Source organism: Myotis daubentonii, chromosome 2 (genome assembly GCF_963259705.1).
Source record: "Myotis daubentonii chromosome 2, mMyoDau2.1, whole genome shotgun sequence".
NCBI classification, from domain to species: Eukaryota; Metazoa; Chordata; class Mammalia; order Chiroptera; family Vespertilionidae; genus Myotis; species Myotis daubentonii.
The window spans coordinates 132,484,100-132,509,794 of record NC_081841.1 but is presented as its reverse complement, the minus strand read 5'-3'; the positions used below and the strand labels follow the sequence as shown (position 1 = coordinate 132,509,794).

Below are 25,695 nucleotides of genomic sequence, written 5' to 3'. Positions count from 1 at the left end.
ATTCCAGTCAAGGGTACACACCTCGTACTTTGGTTGCAGGCTTGATCCCCAGCCTCAGTTGGAGCGTGTCAGGAGGCAACCAAACCATGTGTCTCTCTCACATCAATGTTTCTCTCTGTCTCTCCCTTTCCCTTTCACTCTAGAAAAATCAATGGAAAAAATATCCTCGGGTGAAGAGTAACAACAGAAAAAAAAGTTTGTTACTATCAAATGACAGGTCAAGGATTCTAAACAATTCTAATATCATGTCAGGTATTTTTTCACTAGGTACAGCTCCTAAAAATGTTCATAATAACTAATTTTAAATGAAATAAGAGAAACATGAGAGTATATAAACACAATGAAAAAGCTCCACTTAAATTCAACATATGACCACTTTTTTAAAACACGGGGATTAAGATGGGAGTGAGAGTGAGCAAGCCCAGCAAGATGATAAAGTAGGAAAATACATTATTGGGCAGAAAAATGTCAAAGCTAGAGAAACAGATACAGGATGAAAAGAGAGAAAAAGACCAGTGTATCTGAAAGGAAGAATGAGTTGAAGTCTGGGCCTTGGAGATTCCTCAGTCAGTGTTGGTTCCACCCAACACACCTGGTGTCACATCTCCAGAGCAGTCTTGCTCTGTATTCCTCCTCCTTGGCTCCAGTCAGCCAAAAATATTCTCTTATTTAGCAGTCTGAGAGCCTGGGACTAGTATTTCCACGATTCCCCAAGAGCCCTGACCTTATCTTGGTCTAATCACTATAATTAGTTTTCCTTTCACTTCCTCAGTGACAAAACCAAAAGCAATTTACTTCAGAAATCATTCTCTGCCTATTTTTAAATTGGATTCTGTCTTCCTTTTGTTAAGTTTCATGAGTTCCTTATATATTTTGGATATTAACCCCTTATCAGATGTACCATTGGCAAATATGTTCTCCCATACGGTGGGCTCCCTTTTCATTGTGTCGATGGTTTCTTTTGCTGTGCAGAAGCTTTTTATTTTGATGTAGTCCCATTTGTTCATTTTCTCTTTTGTCTCCCTTGCCCTAGGACAGGGGTCCTAAACCTTTTTAAACAGGGGGCCAGTTCACTGTCCCTCAGACCATTGGAGGGACGGACTATAGTTTAAAAAAAAAACTATGAACAAATTCCCACGCACACTGCACATATCTTATTTTGAAGTAAAAAACAAAACAAAACGGGAACAAATACAATATTTGTATTTGCATGTGGCCCGCGGGCCGTAGTTTGAGGACCCCTGCCCTAGGAAATGTATCAGCAAACATATTGGTACAAGAGATATGTGAGATTTTGCTGCCTATAGTTTCTTCTAGGATTTTTATGGTTTCACAACTTTTATTTAAGCCATTTATTCATTTCGAGTTTATTCTTGTGCATCATGTATGTTGCTGATCTAGTTTCATTTTTTTGATGTATCTGTCCAATTTTCCCAACACCATTTATTGAAGAGACTGTCTTGACTCCATTGTATGCTCTTGCCTTCTTTGCCAAATATTAATTGAGCATAATGGCTTGGGTCTATTTCTGGGGTCTGTTTCACTCATCTATATGCCTGTTCTTGTGCCAGTATCAGGTTGTTTTGATTACAGTGGGGTGTAGTATAACTTGTTATCTGCTACTGTGTTCCCTCCAACTTTGTTGTTCTTTCTCAAGATTGCTATAGCTATTCAGGGTCTCTTTTGGTTCCATATATTTTTTCTAGATCTGTGAAATATGCCATTGGTATTTTAGTAGGGATTGCACTGAATCTATAGATTGCTTTGTGTAATATGGACATGTTAATGATGTTAATTCTACCAATCCATGAACTCGGTATATTCTTCCACTTGTTTATATCTTCCTCCAATTCTTTTTTCAATGTCCTGTAGTTTTAAATAGACACTTCTCCAAAGTGGACATACTGATGGTCAAGGGACATATGAAAAAATGCTCAAAGTCACTAATTATCAGAGAGATGCAAATTAAACGACAATGAGGTATCACCTCACACGTGTCAGAATGGCTGCTATCAGCAAATGAGAAGTGCTGGCAAGGATGTGGAGAAAAAGGAACCCTAGTACACTGCTGGTGGGAATGCAGACTGGTACATCCATTATGGTAAATGTGGGAAACTGATATAGGGTTGAGCCTCGGACTGACCTGCTGGCAAAGTCACAAACAAGTCCCAGCTTAGAGGGCTCAGTCCTCTTTGCATAATTAGGCTTGACCTTATAACACTCCCCAGATCTTACCTGGGAAGCTAATGGGCTGAGGGAAGTGCAGGGAGTGTAAACATGATCAAAACAGGTGAAACTCACAAGAACTGTAACTATGGTAACCACTGCATTGTTTACCTCAGACTATAAAAGGTCGGTGGGGACTGAGCATGGGTGGAAGTCCTTCCTCTTGAGTTGGACTTACCCGCCTGGTCCCCCAATATTTCCAAATTATCTCTTGTCTTTTCTATTTCATTTGTGGGCGGCTCCTCTTCCAGATATTGAACCCTGAACCACGCAGGACGTGGAAGGAAACATTTACGACAGTAAACAGTATGGAGTTTCCTAAAAAAATTAAATATGGAACTGCCATTTGACCCAGTGATCCCATTTCTAGGAATATATCCTAAGAAGCCCAAAACATCAATCAGAAAGAATATATGCACCCCCATGTTCATAGCAGCAAAATTTACAATAGCGAATTTCTGGAAACAGCCCAAGTGCCCATCAGTAGACGAGTAGATAAAAAAGCTGTAGTACATTTATAACATGGAATACTGTGCAGCAGTGAGAAAGCAGGATCTGTTACCTTTTAAGACAGCATGGAGGAACCTGGAGAGTATTATGCTAAGTGAAATAAGCCAGTCAGAGAAATACAAGTATCACATAATCTCACTCATATGTGGAATCTAATGAACTAAATAAACTGTTGAACAAAATAGATCCAGAGATATAGAACCATGGAACAGACTGATGAATTTCAGAGGGAAAGTGGGAGTGGGTGAGGGGGCATAGCCCATGGACACAGACATTGGTGTGATGAAGGCCTGGTGGGAGAGGGCGGGTACAAGGAGAAGGGGGTCAATGGGAAAAACACCACCACCACCACAATGGGGACATCTGTAATATTTTCAACAATAAAGATAAATTTAAAAACAAAAGAAATGTAAAAAAAAAAGAAAAAAAAAGGACACAGGGCACATTTAGTCCTGGCTGGTGTTCTCAGTGTTTAGAGCATTGGCCCACTCACCAATGGGTTGGGGGTTCCATTTCCAGTCAAGGGCATGTATCTGGGTTGCAGGTTCGATCCCTGGCCTTGGTCAGGGCGTGTGCAGGAGGCAACCAATTGATGTCTCTCTCTCATGCTCTCTTTTTCTTTCTCCTCCTCTCTCCCTCCCTTCCACTCTCTCTAAAAATCTATGGAGAGGTTTTCTCCCATCCGACCCTATCAGCTCCCACCCGTCTCTGGCACCCCCTTACCCCCCTCAAAAAAAAAAATAAAATAAAAATTTTAAAAAAATCTATGCAGGCTGGGGTGGCTCAGTGGTTGAGCTTTGACCTATGAACTAGGAGGTAATGGTTTGATTCCCGGTCAGGGCACATGCCCGGGTGTGGGCTCCATCCCCAGTGGGGGGCATGCAGGAGACAGCCAATCAATGATTCTCTCTCATCCTTGATGTTTCTATCTCTCTCTCCCTCTCCCTTCTTCTCTGAAATCAAACCAATAACTACACACACACACACACACACACACACACACACACACACACACACACACTCTAGAGGCCCGGTGCATAAAATTCATGCACTGAGGTGGGGGTGGGGGGGTCCTTCAGCCCAGCCTGCATCCTCTCCATTCTGGGACCCCTCAGGGGATGTCCGACTGCCAATCCCAGTGGGATCGGGCCTAAACCGGCAGTCAGACATCCCTCTCACAATCTGGGACTGCTGGCTCCCAACCGCTTGCCTGCCTGCCTGCCTGATTGCCCCTAACCACTCCCCTGCCAGCCTGATCAACGCCTAACTGCTCCCCTGCCTGCCTGATCACCTCTGACTGCCCTCCCCTGCTGACCAGTTGCCCCCAACTGTCCTCCCCTGCTGACCTGATCACCCACAACTGCCCTCCCATCGGCCATCTTGTGGTGGCCATCTTGTCACCACATGGGGGTGGCCATCTTGTGTGAAGGTGTGATGGTCAATTTGCATATTACCTATTTATTATGCAGGAGATATATAAATATAAATAAATATAAATATAAATATAAATATAAATATAAATATAAATATAAATATAAATATAAATATCCTTGGGTGAGGATTGACAAAACAACATACGTTTAGACCAGGGGTGGGCAAACTTTTTGACTCGAGGGCCACAATGGGTTCTTAAACTGGATTGGAGGGCTGGAACAAAAGCATGGATGGAGTGTTTGTGTGAACTAATATAAATTCAAAGTAAACATCAACACTAATAAAAGAGAAAAATGGTAATTGGCGTACGACGATACCCTTTTCATTAGCTAATCAGGGCTATATGCAAATTAACTGCCAACTAAGATTGGCAGTTAACTGCCAACAAGATGGCGGTTAATTTGCATATGTAGGCACAATGAAGGGAGGCAAAAGGGAAAGCAGGAAGAAGCCCCCTGCCACTGACAGTGATCGGAAACCCAGGGGGGAGCTAAGAGCTGGGGGGCAGGGCAAAGGCGGCCCTTGGGCCGCCTTTGCCCTGCCCCACAGCCATGATCGGAGAATCAGGCGCCTTTGCCGCCCTGGCCAGTGATAGCAGGAAGTAGGGGTGGAGCCAGCGATGGGAGCTGGGCACGGTCGAAGCTGGCAGTCCCAGGAGCTAGGGGTCCCTTGCCTGGGCCTAAAGCGAAGCCCACGATCGCGGGGCCGCTGCAGCTGTGGGTCCCCGCTGCCCGGGCCGGACGCCTCAGCTAGAGGCGTCCTGCAGGGGCAGGGGCGGAGCCCGCGTGATCGCGGCACCCCCCTGCTGCCACTGCAGGTCCCCGCTGCCCGGGCCGGACGCCTAGGCCAGAGGCGTCAGGCCTGGGCAAGGGGCCGATCCTGCGATTGGAGGGTGATGGGGGTCAACGCCTGAGGGCTCCCAGTATGTGAGAGGGGGCAGGCTGGGCTGAGGGACACTCCCCCACCACACACACCCAGTGCACGAATTTCGTGCACCGGGCCCCTAGTCATTACATAAAAGGGTACGGTCTTTTTTTTTTTTTGTAGTTTTATTCATTTCAAACGGGCCGAATCCGGCCCGCGGGCCGTAGTTTGCCCACGACTGGTTTAGACTGTCAGTGTTCACAAGTTTCAATACTATCCCTGCAATTTATTTGCTGAGTGCTCTGGAGGCAAAGTAATTTAACTTTTGCAAATCTCAGTTTCCTCATAAAAAAACTAGGAGGATGTTTATTTATGTAGCTCCTTCCAACTACAAAATTCTGTTTTTCATGAGCTGCATGCACACAAAAAATAAATGGTGCTAGCCTGATGTGGCTTAGAAGTTGAGCGTTCAAAATTTGTGTAGAAAGACTATAAATGAGGACTATACTGTTTATGTTTACAATTGAGGCCGAATTTCTCTGGCGTTTTTTGTGTGAATCAGTTAAAATCCTGACGATTAAAAAAAAAAAAAAAAAAGAAGTTGAGCGTTAAACCTATAAACCAGGAGTTCACAGTTCAATTTCCTGTCAGGGCACATGCCTGGATTGCATGCTCAATCCCCAGTGTGGGGTGTGCAGGAGGCAGCTGATCAATGATTCTCTCTCATCATTGATGTTCTATCTCTCTCTTCCTCTCCCTTCCTTTCTGAAATCAATAAAAAAATATATTTCAAAAAAAGAAAATAAATGGTAATGGACTTATTCAAATAGATGCCTTAGTAACAGTTGAAATGAATAGATTTCCAGAAAATTGAAACATAACTTCAAATAATGCAGGGAAGCTTCTGAGAAGGTAGAGAAGCACGAACAACCATGAAGCAAAGGGAACAACCTTTCCTGAGAAATGATGGGCAAATCTCTGTGCGCTAAGTTCCATCCCTTACCTTTCAGCCATATCCTGAAATATCATCAACTTAAACATCTGGGCATTTGATGATAATGCTATCTAAAGTATACAACTATTTTAAATAAAAGAAATCCAAATAAGAAAAGAAGCATAAGCCCTATTTGGTTTGGCTCACTGGATAGAGCGTTGGCCTGGGGACCGAAGAGTCCCAGATTCGATTCCGGTCAAGGGCATGTACCTTGGTTGCAGGCACATCCCCAGTAGGGGGCGCGCAGGAGGCAGCTGATCGATGTTTCTCATCGATGTTTCTAGCTCTCTATCCCTCTCCCTTCCTCTGTGTAAAAAAATCAATAAAATATATTTTTTTTTTATAAAAGGAAAAGTCTGTATCTAAATGATATACTATTTAAAACTTCTTTTTAAAAAAAAGAAAGGAAGCATAAAACTGTAATTATTTGTAGATTACACACTACTATATAGAGAGAACCTTAAAGATTCTACAAAAGAAAACCTATTAGAACTAATTAAATGAATTCAGAAAAGTAGCAGGATACAAAATTAATATTCAGAATTTGATTGCATTTTTATACACCAACAACAAAATAAGAGAAAGAAAAATTAAGAAAAAAATCCCATTTACAATTACATCAAAAAGAATAAAGTATGTAGCAATAAATTCAACCAAGAAAATAAAAGACCTGTCCTCAGAAAACTATAAGACATTGCAGAAATAAATTGAAGAAGATAAAAATAAATGAAAGGATATACTGTGTTCATGGTCAGGAAGAATTAACATTATTAAAATGTCCATACTACGCAAAGCAATCTACAGATTCAATGAAATCCTTACTAAAATGCCAATGGTATTTTTCACAGAACTAGAACAAATAACCCTAAAAAATACCTGGAAGCACAAAAGACCCTGAATAGCCAAAGGAATCTTGAAAAAAAAAAAAAAGAAGAAGAAGTTGGAGGTATCACGCTACCTGATATCAAACTACTTAGTATACTATAGCATGGTACTGGCATAAAAACGGACACATAGATCAATGAAACAGAATAGACAACCCAGAAAAAATTCCACACCTATATGGTTAATTAATCTATGATAAAGGAAGCAAGTATATACAATGGGGTAAAGACAGTCTTTTCAATAAATGGTGTTAAAAAGGGGGTGAATAGGGGACACCTGTAATACTGTCAACAATAAGAATGAATGAATGAAGTTGACAAAACTGGACAGGCATGTAAAAGAATGAAACAGGATTACTTTCTTATACAATATACAAGAATAAAATCAAAATGAATTAAAAAATTAAATGTAAGGCCTGAAACCATAAAAATCCTGGAAGAAAACATAGAAGAGTAGCTAATGCTACTCTTTGACATCACTCTTAGTAATATATTTTTAGATGTCTCCTTGAACAAGGGAAATACGAGAAAAAATGAATAAAGGGGAGTACATCAAACTTAAGTATTTTTGCATAGTGAAGGAAACCATCAACAACATGAAAAGACAACCAACTAAATGGATGAAGATATTTGCCAATGATATATCCGAAAAGGGGTTATATCCAAAATATATAAGGAACTCATACAACGCAACTCCAAAAAAACAAACAATCTGATTTAAAAATGGGCAGAGGACCTGAATAGACATTTCTCCAAACAGGACATACAGATGGCCAATAGACATATGAAAAGATGCTAATGTCACTAACCATTAGTGAAATGCAAATTAAAACCAAATGAGATATCACTTCACACCTGTCAGAATGGTTATCAATACCTCAACAAACAAGTACTGGTGAGGATGTGGAGAAAAGGGAACACTTGTGCACTGTTGGTGGGATCATAAATTGGTGTTACCACTATGGAAAGTAGTATGAAGTTTCCTCAAAAAATTAAAAATAGAAATATCATATGACCCAGTAATTCCACTATGGGTATTTATCCAAAGAAATCCCAAACACTTATTGAAAAGACATATGCAACCTTATGTTCATTTCAGCGTTACTTATATTAGCCAAGATATGAAGCAACCTAAGTGTTCAATAGATGAATGGATAAAGAAAAAGTGAGGCCCTAACTGGTTTGGCTCGGTGGAGAGAGCGTTGGCCTGTGGACTGAAGGGTCCCAGGTTCGATTTCGGTCAAGGGCATGTACCTTGGTTGTGGGCAGAATTCCAGTAGGAGGTGTGCAGGAGGCAGCTGATAGATGTTTCTCTCTCATGCTTCTCTCTCATCGATGTTTCTAACTCTCTATCCCTTTCCCTTCCTCTCTGTAAAAAATCAATAAAATTTATTTTAAAAAAAGCAAAGAAAAAGTTAGGTATATATATATATATATAATGTATATTCTCAATATATATATACAATGGAATATTAATCAGCCATAAAAAAGAATGAAATCTTGCCATTTGTGACAACATGGATGGACTTAAAGGGTATTATGCTAAGTGAAATAGGTAGACAGAGAAAGACAAATACCAAATGATTTCACTTATATGTGGAATCTAAAGAACAAAATAAACTAACAAACAAAACAGAAACAAACTCACAGATAGAGAACAAATTGATGGTTGCCAGATGAGAGGGGATTGGGGGTAATGGGTGAAAAGGGGAAGGGAATGAGATGATCAAATTGCCAGTTATAAAAACAGTCACGGGAAAGTAAAGTATAGCATAGCAAATATAGTTAATAATATTGTAATAACTATGTGTAGTGTCAGATGGGCACTAGACTCATTGGGGTGATCACTTCATTAAGCTATATGAAAGTCTAATTACTCTGCTGTAGACCCTAATATTGTCTGTCAACTGTAATTTAAAAAAAACTGCCTGGCCAGTGTGGCTCAGTGGTTGAGCGTCAACCTATGAATCAGTAGGTCACAGTTTGATTCCCAGTCAGAGCACATGCCCAGGTTGTGGGCATGCAGGAGGCAGCCAATCAGTGATTCTTTCTCATTATTGAGGTTTCTATCTCTCTCTCCCTCTCCCTTTCTCTCTGAAATCAATTTAAAAAATATATTTAATTTTTTTTCAATTTAAAAAATGATTTTAGAGTTTTAGAAAAACTTTTAAAATAATAAACAGTAATAACAAATTAAAATCAAATATTAATAGTCATACATATTAAAATTGAAAAGCAGAAATATAATACTCTTACAGATAGTTTACCTCAAAGTCTATCAGCTGTAGGTCAGCTATCAGTGTCACCAGCAGCCCACTATTGTAGAGTTCTTGTGCTAACTGAGCCACAGCCTCTGTTGGGGGTTCCTTGTCATTTGTACCACACAGAATTTCTTTCATTGCTTGCAGTGATTTCGATACTTCTTCCGAAGCCTAGTGACCAAAAAGTATGCTAAGACTTAAGTGAATAAAAATTTTCAGGCTATAAACAAACAAAAACCACTTATTAATCCCTATATATTTATGATCAAAGAACACTGTACAGTTATAAACAAACAAAAACCTTTTAGTAAGCACTGGTTTTTTATTTTAAAAAGTTACTAAAATTTGTATCTAAAAAAGACCTTTAGTATTTCTATTTAGCCAGCATAATTAAAAAAAAAATATTTTATCTTAAACCATACTCAGACACAGTCCATTTTGATAGTAATTAATTGTAAATTTAACTCTTGAAATTAAAATGACTCTATTTTAAAGACCTATCAGTAGCTATTAGTCTTTAAAACATTTGCTAAGGTTTTTCCGATTTTTTTAAGTAGTCTAGGTATAAAATCATAAATTGTTAAAATGCATAAACTTTCTTTGTTGATACACTTTTCTCTCACACAAACATTATCTTTTTTGTTATCTATAAAACTTTTAAAAAATCCCTCACTATATATAAAGAATAATAGGAAAATCCATGGAGATAGAAAGTAGGTAAGTGTGTACTAGGGCCTGTTGAGATAGAATGAGTAATGACTGCTTATGGGGTACAGGGTTTCTTTTGGGGATGACACAAATGTTCTGGGATTAGATAGAGGTGATGGTTGTACAACCTTGAGAGTATAATAAAAACCACCGCGTTGTACACTTTAAAATGGTGGAGTATATGGTATGTAAATTATATCTCAATGAGAACTTTTTAAAAAGTTAATACAGATGAGGAGAGAAGAACAGACCATTAGTTAACAATTTGATTTGCTGACCACTAAAAATATATATGTAAAGTATAAAATTTAAAGTATACTATTCTAATCATTATAATTGAAGGGAATAAAGAGATTAAGGTAATATAAAAATAATACATAGTAATGTGACACTATTTTAAAAAATAATTTCCATATACATTTTATGATCTGACTGGAGCAATCCTTATTTATTAGAGATTGGAAGTTTCTTAAATTGTGTGACTATACCACAGGTCAAGAAACATTTAAGTACCCCAGAAGTTACCTGAGTGGCTCTCTTTCAGCCTAAAAGTAAATATTGTTATGTCTTTATGATAAACATTTATTTACATTTTTGTAGTTTTCTTACCTATGTTTGTAGCCTAAACAATATAGTTTAGTTCTACTCTTTTAAAATTTGCTTCTTTCACTCCACACTGTATTTGTGAGATTCATCCATGCTGCTGCATGTAAGCAGCAGTTCTTCAATTTTCATTTTCTATGGTATTCCAATGATGGTGGCACCACTTCACTATCAGCTCTACTGTTGTTGGACATTTGGGTTGTTTCCATTGAGGGGTTATTATGCAAAGCACATATTATGCAAAGCAATACTATAACATTCTTGTACATGCAGTCTGAGACCATGTTCAAGAATATCTCTAGAGTTTATATCTAGCAAGAACATGCATGCCTTTCTATCTAACAGATAATATACTAACCTTGTTTCCAAAAACCAATTTATACTTTACACTCATAGTGAGTCAAAGTTCTTATTGCTTTCCATACTTTTAAATACTTAACACCATTAGACAATTTTGCCAAGGTAGAACATGTATATTATGAATATACTGCAGTTACTTAGACTTTTTCTGATCACTAATGAAGATGAATATCTTTTTATGTTTTTTAAAAAGTTTTCTTTCTTTTGTCATTTAGAATTACTCTTTTATAAAGATCTTTTTTTCTACTTGGACCAATAGTTGGTTCAATATTACAAGTACACTAGGATTAAAATATATTTCTATATTACTTACAAGATATAGGATGAAAAATATACTTCTACATCCTTATAAGAACACAAGATTGTATCAGACACTGAGACAAAAATATACTTTGCACTCAAGGGTATTTAATTTATAGATACTAACACTAAAAAGTCCTTTCAGTGCGGAAGCACTACATGGTAGGATTTTAAAACAATGTTAAAATGAGGTTGCACTGCAGTAGAAACTATCAGTTAACCTTTAAATAAAAGCTTCTTACCCTTCATGCCAATATATTATACCAGTACTAGAGGCCTGGTGCATGGATTTGTGCAGTGGTGGGGTCCCTCAGCTTGGCCTGAGGGCATCAGGTCAAAACTGGCTCTCTGACATCCCTAAGGGGTCCCAGATTGCGAGAGGGGTGCAGGCCAGGCCGAGGGACCCCACCAGTGCACGAATCCATGCACTGGACCTCTAGTATGCATATAAGATCTATGGTTAATCTCTTCCCCCACTCCTCCCTCCCCGCTTCCCTCTGAGATTCATCATTCTCTTCCATGTTTCCATGCCTGTGGTTTCTGCTTCTGCGTTGAGCATTTGACTCCTGGTGGTCAGTGCGCATCATAGCTACTGGTTGGTCAGTCAGCCAGTTGCTTAGGCTTTTATATATATAGATAACCACTTAGATTTTTAAGCTATGTATCTAGAGGAATCCAGGGTTGGTCAGAGGCTCCAGATAATGAATCAAGAGCTCAAGACCACCCTGGTCAAGTATCTCAGTTGGTTAGAGCATTGTCCTGATACACCAAGGTTTCAGGTTCAATCCCCAGTCAGAGCACATACAAGAATCAACCAATGCATAAAGAAGTAGAACAGCCCTGGCTGGTTTGGCTCAGTGGACAGAGTGTCAGCCTGTGGACTGAAGGGTCCCAGGTTTGGTTCCGGCTGGGGGCACGTGCCCGGGTTGCAGGCTCGGTACCCAGTGTGGGGTGTGTAGGAGGCAACTGATTGATGATTCTCTCTCAGCATTGATGTTTCTCTCTCTCCCTCTCCCTTCCCTTCTGAAATCAATAAAAATATATATTTTTTAAAAAAGTAGAACAAAAAAATCAATGTTTCTCTTGCACGCGCTCTCTCTCTCTTCTCCTGCTTCTCTTTCTCTAAATCAGTAAAAAAATTTTAATAAAGAAATTTTAGTTGATTAGAGGGTTGTCCTGATATACCAAGAGTTCAAGACAATAGACTCAACAATTAACAGATTCATAAAACCTAAAATAAATTTAAATGTATTTACAGAGACCCTATGTAAATCACAGACCATATTTGGGGTACTTCATTAAACTTTTATGTTGGTTTTTGGTCTTGGAATAAATATATTTTAATAATAATGTTATTGTTTTTGCTCATACCTTGTCTGTCTTTTTGTCTTGCTTTTCCAAAATGGCTAAGTTGTCTTTCAGAATTTTCACAATTTCTGCTGGATTTTTATGTGATTTACTAAACAACGGCATTTTTTTCATCTTTAGAAATATCCTCTTCCAATATGGAATGCTAAAAACAAATAAAAAAAAATAAAAATCATTAACTTATTCTTAACATGATTAAATTGTTATACTAAAATGACTTGTTTTCAATACAGTAATTTGCTATATTAAAATCCAATTAAAATGAGTTTCATCAAGTTTTATGCTGAATTTAAAGACATGAAAAATATTTTGAAACTTTACCTAAATTTTTTTTCTCTAAGTTAAAGTTTTTTCTTATAATAGAAATACAAGTATTATGCAAGAATGGAAAAAAGAATACCTTTAGAGAATAACCTGATATTTAGACTAAAAACTGATGCTAATAATAATAGTAGATAAAATAAAACATATAAAACTAAAGTGGAATTAAGATCCACATACTATGGTAAGGCAATATTTAAAAGCATTCCACTCAACAGCAATGTGGAGTCTGTTCTTCACTCTTTAAATATTCAACTGACTATACTCATTGATGAAATGAGGGCTACCATGGCAGAAGGTGAAGAGAGAAGGGCAAGGAGTATCAATTCTTGATTTTGAGAACATCAATTTACATACAGCAGAGAAAGCCAAATGTGGCAATCACTGTCTTATATTCATTTACTTTACATCTATTAGCAAAAATATTTCAAGCATTACAGAAATATGGTATAATAAATCAAAGGCTTCCATTAACAAATGACCCAGAGATACCAATTATTAGTTTGGAATATACTACTCCTGAGTTTTTTCTATACATATAAAAGTAAATATGTTTTAAAATAAAAATAGAATAGTTCTAAATATAGTAGTTTGTAACTTTTCCAAACTTTTTATATCTTGAATATCATTCTATAAGTGCACATTTAGGTCTGTAATATTTTTATTGCAATATAGTATTCCATTATACAGATACATTACATAATTATTTGATAAGTTCTTAATTATTATAATTTATTTTACCAATACCCTATTGATGTATTTTGAGTTAATTCAATTTCTCTTAATATTTTTCTTATTAACAGTGAAGAATATTATATGTAAATGTGTACACAAACATGTATACCAGTTGATAACAGCACTCTTTTAACCAGCTATTCCTGTGGCGTAACCTTGGCAATGGTTCTAAATCCCTCATCCTCCTAGATTCCTACTTCCTAAATCTGGTTCCCTAGTATTTGATAGATCTGTGAATTACCTTATATCCTTCTAATAAATTCATTCAGTATTGACTGTGATCAAGACTTCCAATGGGATACATACTAGTATATGTTATGAAGTATAAATTACAACTGTTGGCATAAATTTTGACAATAAACAAAAAACTTAAAAAATATTTCATGTTTTCAGTAGGGATGCCTTAACTTCCCAATGTGGGAGGGTAAATATAAGGGGGAAGTTGTCCACTTTTAGGGCAAGAATAAGTTTTAAAAGCATGTTAAAGGACCCAAATCAGTCTCTAAAACTGATTCAGAAAGTTGACTCAGCACTGAAAGATAAAGTATGTGAAGATCACACTGTGAGACTCAGTGGGTAGTTTCAGGTGCAAAAAAGAAAGAACATTGGAAGAACATTGTGTCCTGTCCCTTTATAAAATACAAGAACAAAATGATAAATATGCATTAGGTTTTTCTTTAATAATCAGGCCTAAACATAAATAAAGGCAAAGTATATTTAAAAAGTGTATGTAATGTGGAAGTGGGGTAGGTGGTGAAATGATCATTAGATGGTTGGGCAAAGTAAACAGTCTGTTGATTACTACCTCGGTGCTCTTGGGCACAGTATGTGATCTCTCCAAGTTCTGCGTTTTTACCTGTAAATGGTTATAATAACATCTCCTTCTCAGGAGTGTTGTAAGGATTAAAGGCATGCAGAGCACCTTGCACAGGGCCTAGTAGATGTGAGGTACTCTATAATGCTTAGCTGCCATTATTACAAAATGTTTTATAATAGTTAATGAATTATTTCACTACACAGAAAGACATAATAATTGAGATATAATTTTGTCTTTATTGTGTCCTAGACACTTCTAAATTCCTGAGCCATTTACACATTTTTTAAAAATATAAGTTTATGTTTTGAATTTTAAATACTCAATCTATATATACAAAAGCCTAACTTTCAAATTGTCCCCTCAGGAGTTCAACCAGGAGACTGGGAGTTCAATCACTTGCTATGACGTGCGCTGACCAGCTGGGGGCGGCATGGAACATAGGAAGGCCTGGCCAGCAGCCAGAAGGCCCCCATCAGCCCTGATTGCCAGTCACACCTAGGAAATTTCGTGCACTGAGCCTCTAATGTTCAAATATTTAACATTAACAAATTTTTATTTATTTTTTGTTAATCCTCACCTGAGGATATTTTTCCACTGATTTTTAGAAAAACTGGAAGAGAGAGCGAAAGACAGAAACATTGATGTGAGAGCAACAGTATGCACCCTTGACCGAAATCACACCCTGGATTTGATCTACAGGCCAACGCTTTATCTACTGAACTAGAGCTAACATTAACACATTTTTAATGGCTAAATGTATTTGTGTATTATCTTTCTCTATGTAGTTCTACTGCACTAAGGAACAGATAGTCAACTATAGGAATTTCAACTAAATATGTACTCCCTAACATCAAAACAGAGTGCAAATTATATATGGTATATATATGATATGACATGACTTTTGTCAGTTACCCATTGCTCTGCTCAATTCTCACTGTAACAAGCTAGTTCTAATGCTAATTCCACTACAATTATAAACATTTTCAGGACATTATCCTATATAATAAAAGGCTAATATGCAAATCGACTGAATGGTGGAACGACTGGTTGCTATGATGTACACTGACCACCAGGGGGCAGATGCTCAACGCAGGAGCTGCCCCCCTGGTGGTCAGTGCAATCCCACGGGGGGAGAGCTGCTCAGCCAGAAGCCAGGCTCACAGCTGGTGAGTGCAGTGGCCTCTCCTGCCTCCATGGCAGTCGGACATCCCCCAAGGGCTCGTGGACTGTGAGAGGGCACAGGCCAGGCTGAGGGACCCCCCTCCCCGAGTGCACGAATTTCGTGCACTGGACCTCTAGTATTAATATAATAGTTAGCCAGCATTTCCTGATTCACTGTAGCCCAACTGTTCATTTGCCTGTTGGTTTCTTCATTTATTCATTCACATACTCAACGTACAAAACTAAGCATAGGGATAGAAAAACACAAGCCCTGCTCTTTGGAGCTAATTATTAATTGGAAAAACAAATATTTTAGGGGCAATGAAATTAATAACAGTGGGAATTAACATAGAATATATATAATGCCTCTAATATAGTTTTCCCTTTTTTGAATTTATTATTTTCATATTTTAAATGTACCTATTATCATAATAACTCTAACATAAACTTAGTTTAATAATGTTCTAAAATCTCATGGGATCATTAGTCCTCAATTCTGGGGAGCCTATTTTGAGGAAAATCAAAACCCATACTTTCAAACCATGCAGTTACAGCCCCCCAGGTCTCCTACAAATTAATGTGAAGCTCTCTTTTCTACACTGTTCTCTTCAGACCATGGCCAGCTCCATCTCACCCCCAGACTGAACACCTGTCTCTATAATTTTAAATTTGAGGCTGCCCTTTTCATAATCTTAGCAATTGTGCTGGTCACTCCATGTGCACCCACCCTAATCATATCATTCACTGCACCTTTACTTAATAAATGAGTCAACCAGCACTCAACACTACCTTCTAATAATCAGACCTAAACCCTCATCTATTTCTGAGTTGTTGTTAACTGATCATTATGATTCAGAAGTTATCACCCTTATGTGTGTATCATTTCTGCTGTCTGTAAATTCAGGGATTCTTTTTTCTTTTTATTGAATTTCTTGGGGTGATGCACCTTTTTTTAGCTTAACTGTGAATTCACCTCATCATATCATTTAATTCATAATTTTCCATTTCATTCATGAAGATATCAAGAAAAAATTTGCCAAATGCACCGGGAAAGCTCAGATACATTATATTTATTTGTTTACACCAGTTTGATTACCGTATTTTATTTTTTATTACATCTCCATGACTTACTAATTTTATAACTGCAAGTTTGTACCTTTGACCACCTCCACCCATTTCATCCACTGGCATCCTATGCCTTTGACAACCACCAATCTGTTCTCTTTAATATATAAACTTATTTTTGTTTTGGTGGTGTTTTCTAGATTCAACATGAGTGAGATCATATAGTATTTATCTTTCTCTGACTTATTTCACTTAGCATAATGCCCTAAAGGTCCATCCATGTTGTTACAAATGACAAAAATTTATTCTTTTTAATGACTGAATAATATTCCATTGTGTGTGTGTGTGTGTGTGTGTGTGTGTGTGTGTGTGTGTACTAGGTGTACCGGTTAATAATGTGGATTTTTTTCACTAGAGGGAGTTACACATATGTTGATATATATGCCATTTGATATGTATGCTATTTTGTTGTATTGACAACAAGTTTCAAAACTTCATATGTCAAATTTGCTGAAGGTGTTAACATCATAGATATTTTTACACTTAAAAATGTTGAATTTGCCGAAACCGGTTTGGCTCAGTGGATAGAGCGTCAGCCTGCAGACTGAAAGGTCCCAGGTTCGATTCCGGTCAAGGGCATGTACCTGCGTTGCGGACACATCCCCAGTAGGAGATGTGCAGGAGGCAGCTAATCGATGTTTCTCTTTCATCGATGTTTCTAACTCTCTCTCTCTCTCCCTTCCTCTCTGTAAAAAATCAATAAAATATATTTTAAAAAAAAAATGTTGAATTTCATGCCCAAAAAAGAGCATTTGTGGAAAGTTATAATTCATTACTTTATTTTGAAGAAAAGTGCTGCTGAAAACTTCAGGAAGTTTATGGTGAACATGCTCCATTTCAAGATACTTGTGAACGCTGGTTTAAATGCTTTAAAAGTGATGATTTCGATGTGAAAGACAAAGAACGTCCAGGTCAACTGAAAAAGTTTGAAGACCAACAATTACAAGCATTATTGGATGAAGATGCGTGTCAAACTCAAGAACTTGCAGAAAGATTAAACGTTGCTCAGCAAACAATTTTTGATCATTTACAAGCAATGGGAAAGATTTTAAAGGAAGGAAAATGGGTGCCACATCAACTGAACAAAAGACAAATGGAAAACTGAAAAGTCCTCAGTAAAATGTTGCTGCAACAGCATGAAAGAAAGTCTTTTCTGCATCGAATTGTGACTGACGATGAAAAGTGGACTTATTTTGAGAATCCCTAATGCACAAAATCACGGGTTGATCCAGGTCAACCATCAACATTGACTGCAAGGCCAAATCGCTTGGGAAAGAAAACAACGCTCTGTATTTGGTGGGATCAGGAAGGTGTGGTGTATTATGAGCTTCTAAAACCAGGTGAAGGCGTTAATACTGATCGCTACCGACAAAAATAATCAATTTGAACCATACTTTAATCATGAAACGACCAGAATGTTCCAGAAGACACAGCAAAGTAATTTTGCTTCATGATGATGCACCATCACACACTTCAAAACAAGTTAAAGACACGTTAAAAGATCTTGCCTGGGAAGTATTAACCCACCCACCATATTCACCAGACCTTGCTCCTTCAGATTACCACTTGTTCAGATTGATGGCACATGCACTTTCTGAGCAGCACTTCAAAACATACAAAGAGTCCTAGCTGGTTTGGCTCAGTGGATAGAGTGTCGGCCTGCGGACTGAAGGGTCCCAGGTTCGATTCCAGTCAAGAGCACATGCCTGGGTTGCGGGCTTGATCACCCATGGGGGCCATGCATGAGGCAGCCGATCAATGACTCTTTCTCATCATTGATATTTCTATCTCCCTCTTCTTCTCTCTCCCTCTCTGAAATCAATAAAAATATATTTTAAAAAACAACATACAAAGAAGTAGAAAATTGGGTCTCTGAATAGTTTGTCTCAAAACAAGAAAAGTTCTATTGGGACGGTATCCACAAATTACCAGAAAGATGGGGAGATGTGTAGCTAGTGATAGACATTACTTTGAATAAAGCACTTTCGATGTTTCTCTTGAAATTATCGTGTTTTCTTTTACAAAATTCGCTATTTGTAACCAGTACACCTAGTATATATCCTATCTAATAAAAGGATAATTTGCAAATTAACTGTCACTCCGTTACAAAGATGACAGCACCCATAGCCACAAGGTGGCGGCGCCCAGTCCCCTCAGCCCCACTGGAGTCCCCCAGTCTTGGGGGGGTGGCCACTGAGAGCAAGCAGCATGAGCGGCCTGGCGGAATGCTTGCTTCGAGACAAGTGTTCCGCCCTGGCCACGGAGGGCCTCTGGGCAGCGTGCGTGCACGCAGAGCAGCTGGGGCAGGACACTTGCGTCATCACTGTGGCGACAAGGTAAGCATCCTGCCCCAGCCGCAGAGCGCCTCTGGGCCGCGGAGAGCCTCTGGGAAGCAGGCGTGGAGTGGCCAGGCCCCACAGAGAGCAGAGAACCATGGGGAGTGGGCCTACGCCGTCAGGGCTCCCAGATTGGAAAGGGCTCCCCTGAGGGCTCCCAGATTGGAGAGGGTGCAGGTCAGGCTTTGGGACCCACCCCTATGCATGAATTTTGTGCACCGGACCTCTAATATATATATTTTCAACATGTACTCACCCATCAATGGATACAGGTTGTTTTTATATCTTGGCTATTGTAAATAATGCTGCAATAAACATGGAAGTACATATATATTTTTTTTGAATTAGTGTTTTATTTTTCCAGATAAATACTCAGAAGTGAAATTACTGGATCATATGATAATTCTATTTTTAAATTTTAGAGGAACCTCCATAATGTAAAGGGGGGGTTATAAAAGATAGAATAAAATATTTTTAAATTAGATAGGCCATGTACAGTGAGCTGTAGGTTATTTATTGCTTATCCATATTCATTCTGAATCTTTTAACTCCTTCTATCCATCATGGCTGAAAATAAAATGCTTAAGATGGAGACAAAAGGCATGAAGGAGACCTGAAAATGGTACCTTCTGGGGATAAATTGATAGTAGTACTTTTTCATAAAGTGTACCTTAGAGTTTTTAGAACATACATTATATTTCAGCAAAGCAGGAAAAAGGGACAAGAAAAGATGCCATGTTAGGCCAACAGACTGACACCAGATGAACTTCTCCCAGGCACTGAAAACTGTGTTAGGCCTCGTACAAAACCTGCCCTCCAGCATTAGTGGTGACAACGGGCCATACAGCACACAGATGCCAGTGAACTGACAGTGGCCCTGTTGTACTTTTCCACTTTCAAGAATAAATAAACAGAATAAACAACACAAAATGTAAGTTCTATTTAATGGGGGGGGGGGGGGGGGAGGCAGGGGAGAAGCAGCACATGAAAATGAGAGAAATGCCCTATGGGCTTCGACAGGGAAGGTTGCTTCCAAATTAATTTTTTTGTAGGAGACGGGGGGGGGGGGGGGGGAGGGGGGAGGAGATTTATGCAAAAAGAAAGCTGGCCAAGATAAACAATCAAACACATAAACATACATATTACCCCCTCCCAGCCAATGCAGCATGACAGACCAAAATCTGCATAGAGCAGAATTGATCCCACAAAGAATGATTGACGACACATAAAAGGTACAAAATTGGCCACTCTACATTTATTCATTCAGAAAATATTTACTGAGCCCCTTTAAAATCCCAGGTATTGAATTAGAAAATTCAAAATGAACACGTCTCACAGGGATCAAAATGCAGTGGGAAACAGACACATACAGAGTTTAGCCAGAATGCCAGAAGAAGTCAAAGAAACTAAAATGATATTAAGTGTGTGTCTGTATATAGACATACACTACATATATATGTATATATATGTGTATATATGTATACATATACATAGAGAGAGATGTATATATTATATATATATATATATATATATATATATATATTAGAGCTATAGAGAAGATAAAGTGCTATTCAATAAAAACGGGTATTATAACAATAGGGAAAGGTCAAGGAAGCCAATAACAAAATAAAGGCAACTAAAAAATGGAGCAGAAGCAACACTCAAAGAGAGAGAGAGAGAAAAATCTAAACCTGGTCATTTAAAGGATTTTTCTCATTGAGATAAATGATGAGACCCCAAATTAAGCTTCTTGTAGCTTTAAAAAGAAACAAACATTCCTCTTTCAAAGCTCATTTATACAAAATGACCTTAACAAAAAAGGGCCAAAAATTAAGTTGTTTTTAGACTTCCATAAAACTAAATGTCGTAGGACCATGAAGACAATCTATAGAGTTCTGAGAGGGAAAGTCTATAACTTCATAATTATGTGTTACTTATATATTAATAAATTGTGTACAGTTACTAAAACTTTTACAAAAAGATGAGATGAATCAAGCACACAAGGGTTCAATAAAATAAATGCTAAAATTCAGAAATAGTTCTTGAGTGGGAGCCTTGATATTGTTGGCAGGACATGTGAGAGGGTGAGAATCTACAATTATAATTAAAACCTCTGGGAATAAAAATAAATAAGAATTCAACTAAATAAGTTAAAAAGGAAACTACCCCAAAAATCTCTAAGAAAATAAGGATGAAAACAACTGAATCAGAAAAGTAAAAGAAAATCTCTGCGGGTCCCTCCATGCTGTCTCAAAAAGTAAGAGACCCCCCGCCTTTTTTACTGCTGCATAGTATTCCATGGTATAAATGTATCACAGCCTTTTTTTTTAATGCTAAGCAAAGTAAGCCAGTCAGAGAAATACAAGTATCATATGATCTCACTCATATGAAGAATCTAATGAACAAAATAAACTGATGAACAAAATAGATCCAGAGACAAAGAACCATGGAACAGACTGTGGAATCTCAGGGAAGGCAGGGGAGGGTGTGCAGGTGGGAAGAGATCAACCAAAGAACTGTATACATATATGCATAACCCCTGGACACAGAAAATAGGGTGGTGAAGGCCTGGGGTAGGGGTAGGGGGTGGTGTGGGGGTGGGCTAGAAGTGGTCAATGGGTGGAAAAGGGGGACATAAGTAATAATTTCAACAATAAAAATTTTTTAAAATTACAACAAAAAAAGAAAATCTCTGGTAACTGTTTGGTCCTGTTTCTTCTGGTGATAAGACATGTCTGTTCTACTTCCCACCCCACCCTACCAAAAGGGTGGGAATAGGACCCAGGTGTGGCCAGAGTATTTCTTCCACTTCCCTGGCTATAACAATTGACTCACAAAATTATGACAAGGTCAAGATAATCAAAATACTTCAACAGGACTTTTCTGCCTATGTGTTTTAATTTAATTTAATTTAGTTTAAATAAAATATTTGGACATACAGAAGGAGAGGTAGAGAACAATGTAATGTGTTTCTCAATATTTACCACCTAGCTTAAAAAACAAAACAACTGAAGCAACCCCCTTGGTATGTCTCACTGATCCTATTCGCCTCTGGCTCATACTGTGCCTACTTAGCATTTATCTTTCCTATATATGTTTTCACTTTTTACCAACATTTATAGATAATATGAGATATTGTGTATGCTTTAGCTTTATATAAATGGTATCATACCATTAGTTCCTTTTTCCCTCAACATTATGTTATGAGATTTATTTGTATTGATACACAAATCTCTAATTTATTCATCTTACCTACTGTATACCATCCCATTGTATGACTATATTGAAATTTATTTACTAATTCTCTGAGTTCTAATTATTTTCAATTGTTTACTGTTGCAAACATAATTGTAATACAGATTATCTTGCATGTTTACTTGTACATTTGTAGGAGAATGTCTCTAAGGCAGTGGTTTCACCCCCTTTTTTAGAGTGATTCATACTTAGGAATGCATTTTACATTGTGACCTAGAACAAGTAATGTATAAATGATTATATAATTATTTCATGAAACAATACCTGCTCTCTGGATATTTTCCATTCTATTCTACCTGTTTTATCTTACATCATTTAAAAAAAGTACTGATCTCCTAGACAGCATGGCTCAGTGGTTGAGTGTCAACCTATCAACCCAGGGGGTCAGGGTTCGATTCCAGTCAGGGCATATGCCTGGTTGCGGGCTTGATCCCCAGTGTGGGGCATGCAGGAGACAGCTGATCGATGATTCTCTCTCATCATTGATGTTTCTCTCTCTCTCCCCATCTCCCTTACTTTCTGAAATCAATAAAAAATATAGTTTTTAAAAAAGTACTGATCATTGTCTGTTAAATTGATTTCAGTACCTGGTAATGAGTTACAAGCTCAAGTTTAAAAAACACTGCTCTAAAATGGATTCAAGGAGCACAAACAGTATGATCATCTTTACTAGAAATGGCCACGTTACATTCCCAAGTTGTTAGACTAATTATATTCTCACTGGCATGAGTCCCAGTTGTGCTTCGTTCTTCCCAACAATGTAAAAATGTTGCCAATATAACAGTTATAAAAGGTTACTCCTTTATTATTATAATTTGTATTTTTCAATGACTAACAAGAATGAACATTTTTTCATATTCTTACTTGGCATTTTAACTTTCTTTTTCTGTAAATTTTCCATTTCTATATTTTGCCCGTTTCTTTAGGTAGTTGAAGAAAGTCATACCAATATCCAATTAATATAGTCCCTCGCTTAAAAATATAAATCACAATCAAGAATCACCAGGCATTTGAGGAAAGTCAAGGGAATGCAAGTTAAATATAAACAGAGCAAATCCCTGGGGAAAGGGGAAAGAAAGGAATTAAAACAAGAAAAAAATATATTTAATATCCCTCCCCCCAAAATATGCTATTACATTCATAAAATAAGAACAGGCTGCCATGCAAAAGAAGTAAACAGTGAACAAAAAAACGTGCTTAAAACTAAAAATGCAGTAAAATAGCTGACTGGCAGAATGGCATAGAATTGAAAAACAAAAAGCTAATTGAAGACCAAGCCATGGAAATCTCCAAAAAAGGAGAGCAAACAAAGAAAAACAAAGAAGAACACATTGAGAAAGGTCGGAAATAAACAGGGTAGGTCTGGAGAACCAATATTGATCAAATATGAATTCTTAAAGAAAAACAAAAACAGATAATTGGTGAAGAGAGAGTAACAAATAAATCAACAAAGAAAAAAAATATTTACTTGAGTGAATAAAGGTACATGTCTCCAGATTTATGCAAACTAATGGTTTTACAGGGGAAATGTGAAAAGGCTCACTCTAAGTACATTAAAAAATTTCTGAACTCTAAAGTTAAAGAGAAATCCTACAAACTTCCAAAAGAGAGTAGCACCTAAGAACCAGACTCTAACAGAAGAAACAAGATTTATAACTTGAAATCAAATGTCAAAAAAACAGTGAAACCTTCTTTACATAGCTTTGTGGGGAAGCACGGGACTTGGTTGGAAAGTCTGTAAGGAGGATTCTCCAAAAGGTTGGGGATCTCTAGGGGAACCTTACCAAAGGTGGCAGACCCTGCCTTGATTTTTCCAAACAAGTCTGGATGTTTTACTGGAATCTCTATGTTTAATCTTTAGACATGACCTTGTAGAAGCTTGTGCCTTCTCAAGGATGCTTACCCTGCTGATAGTATCTAATAGTTAATTTTAGTTCAAGCTGTTGTTACAATAAAAGCCTAAGGAGACAGGCAAATGAGGCTGCTTGGTTGCTATAGCCAAGCAGTCCCTTAGCCCTCTCTTTCACAGAAATCTGTGCCAGAGTAATCCATTCATCTGTCACTCAGGGTCTGCCAGTCAGCCCCAGCATAGCTTCTAGAGGAAAAGATTTTTAATTTAGAGTTCTGTACTCTGTCAAAGTATTACGCACTTGTGAGGGCAAAGTGAAATTACCTAAGGTTGGAAATGGAAAAGAAATAGGCAAATGAAAATAATATTTGAAAAACATGGAGCTGAGCAAAAAACCTGATAAAATTTAAAGTTAAGTCTAAATGAAGGCTGATATGTGTGTGTGAAGCTTAATACAATTGTTAAAAAAGTATTCCTACAGTATTCTGTTAGAGGCAAAATGTAACAAAAACTAACATCAGTAACCTGGAATAATGCAAATAAGTAAAATTCTTTTATAGATTTAGTACTTTGTTCAAGGAACAATGACAGATGTTACGATGCAGAACTTGCAACTATCAAAAGGGTGAAAAAAGAACAAAAATAATTTAACTGAATCAGTAAGAATCAGGAGTGAAAAAATAAAAGAACAAGCAAATAGTAATGAGAGAATATGAAGCAATATGGAAAGAATAAGAGCAAACAACAGTAATTATATGCAAATGTGTTAAATTCTACTACTAAAAAATCAAGACTCAAATTGAGTCAGTGCACACACACACAATTCAGCTATAAACTCCCAAGGGACATAAAACAACAAAATGATAGAAAAATGTTGAGAATAAAGAGATGCCTAAAGATATGCCAAGCAATATTACATGAATATAAGACAACACAAAGTTTTTCTATGTGTGTGTAGTATAGGTTTTATATATATACATGGAGGGGCAAAAGTAGGTTTATAATTGTGAGTACATGAAACAGAATTTATTTTTATTAATTAATTACTGTATTATTTTTCCATATGAACTATAAACCTACGTTTGCCTTACTCTTTATATAGTGTAGATATTTTATCTAATTATTATTGTAAATAGGAAATATATTTATAGATTACATATAACATATAACATCTGTCAATTTCCTTTATAAAATGAATAACATTTTATACATGTTGGGTAAAATAAAGACTATATTATATATCTACTAGTGGCCTGGTGGGGATTAATTAGAGGAAATATTTTAATAATGCCATTTTCTCTTTCTCTATAAGGAAAGTATCAGAGATGAAAGAAAATTAGTAAAATGTATATGAAAATCTTCCTCCTGTCAGAGTCTGGGGTGCACCACGGGATCCACAGTCAAGTCCCTGACCACCCATGTGCGCCTCAAAATCACATGAGACCCAGACCTGGCCAGCCCCCTCCACACCCCCGCATTGGGCTAGATCCAGACCCGGCCAGTCCCATGCTTGTCAAGCCCTGCTGGGCAGGGGGTGCAGCCTCAGGTCCCATGGCCCGGCTCCAGATCAGGGGATGCGGCCTG

The 25,695-nt window shown here is 37.5% G+C and overlaps 1 protein-coding gene across 10 annotated transcripts in view; it reads right to left on the bottom strand.

Annotated features, from left to right (window-relative positions):
- Window positions 1-25,695, bottom strand: part of CAB39L (calcium binding protein 39 like) — a 159,561-nt gene that overhangs the window by 78,566 nt on the left and 55,300 nt on the right. For all 10 annotated transcript variants that reach the window (XM_059684597.1, XM_059684599.1, XM_059684601.1 and 7 more), the window contains 2 exons: window positions 12,516-12,657; window positions 9,180-9,344 (listed from right to left, as the gene is read on the bottom strand). In XM_059684597.1, the coding sequence (XP_059540580.1) occupies window positions 9,180-9,344; window positions 12,516-12,626 (276 nt within the window). In that variant the 5' untranslated portion in view covers window positions 12,627-12,657. The remainder of the gene's footprint in view (window positions 1-9,179; window positions 9,345-12,515; window positions 12,658-25,695) is intronic.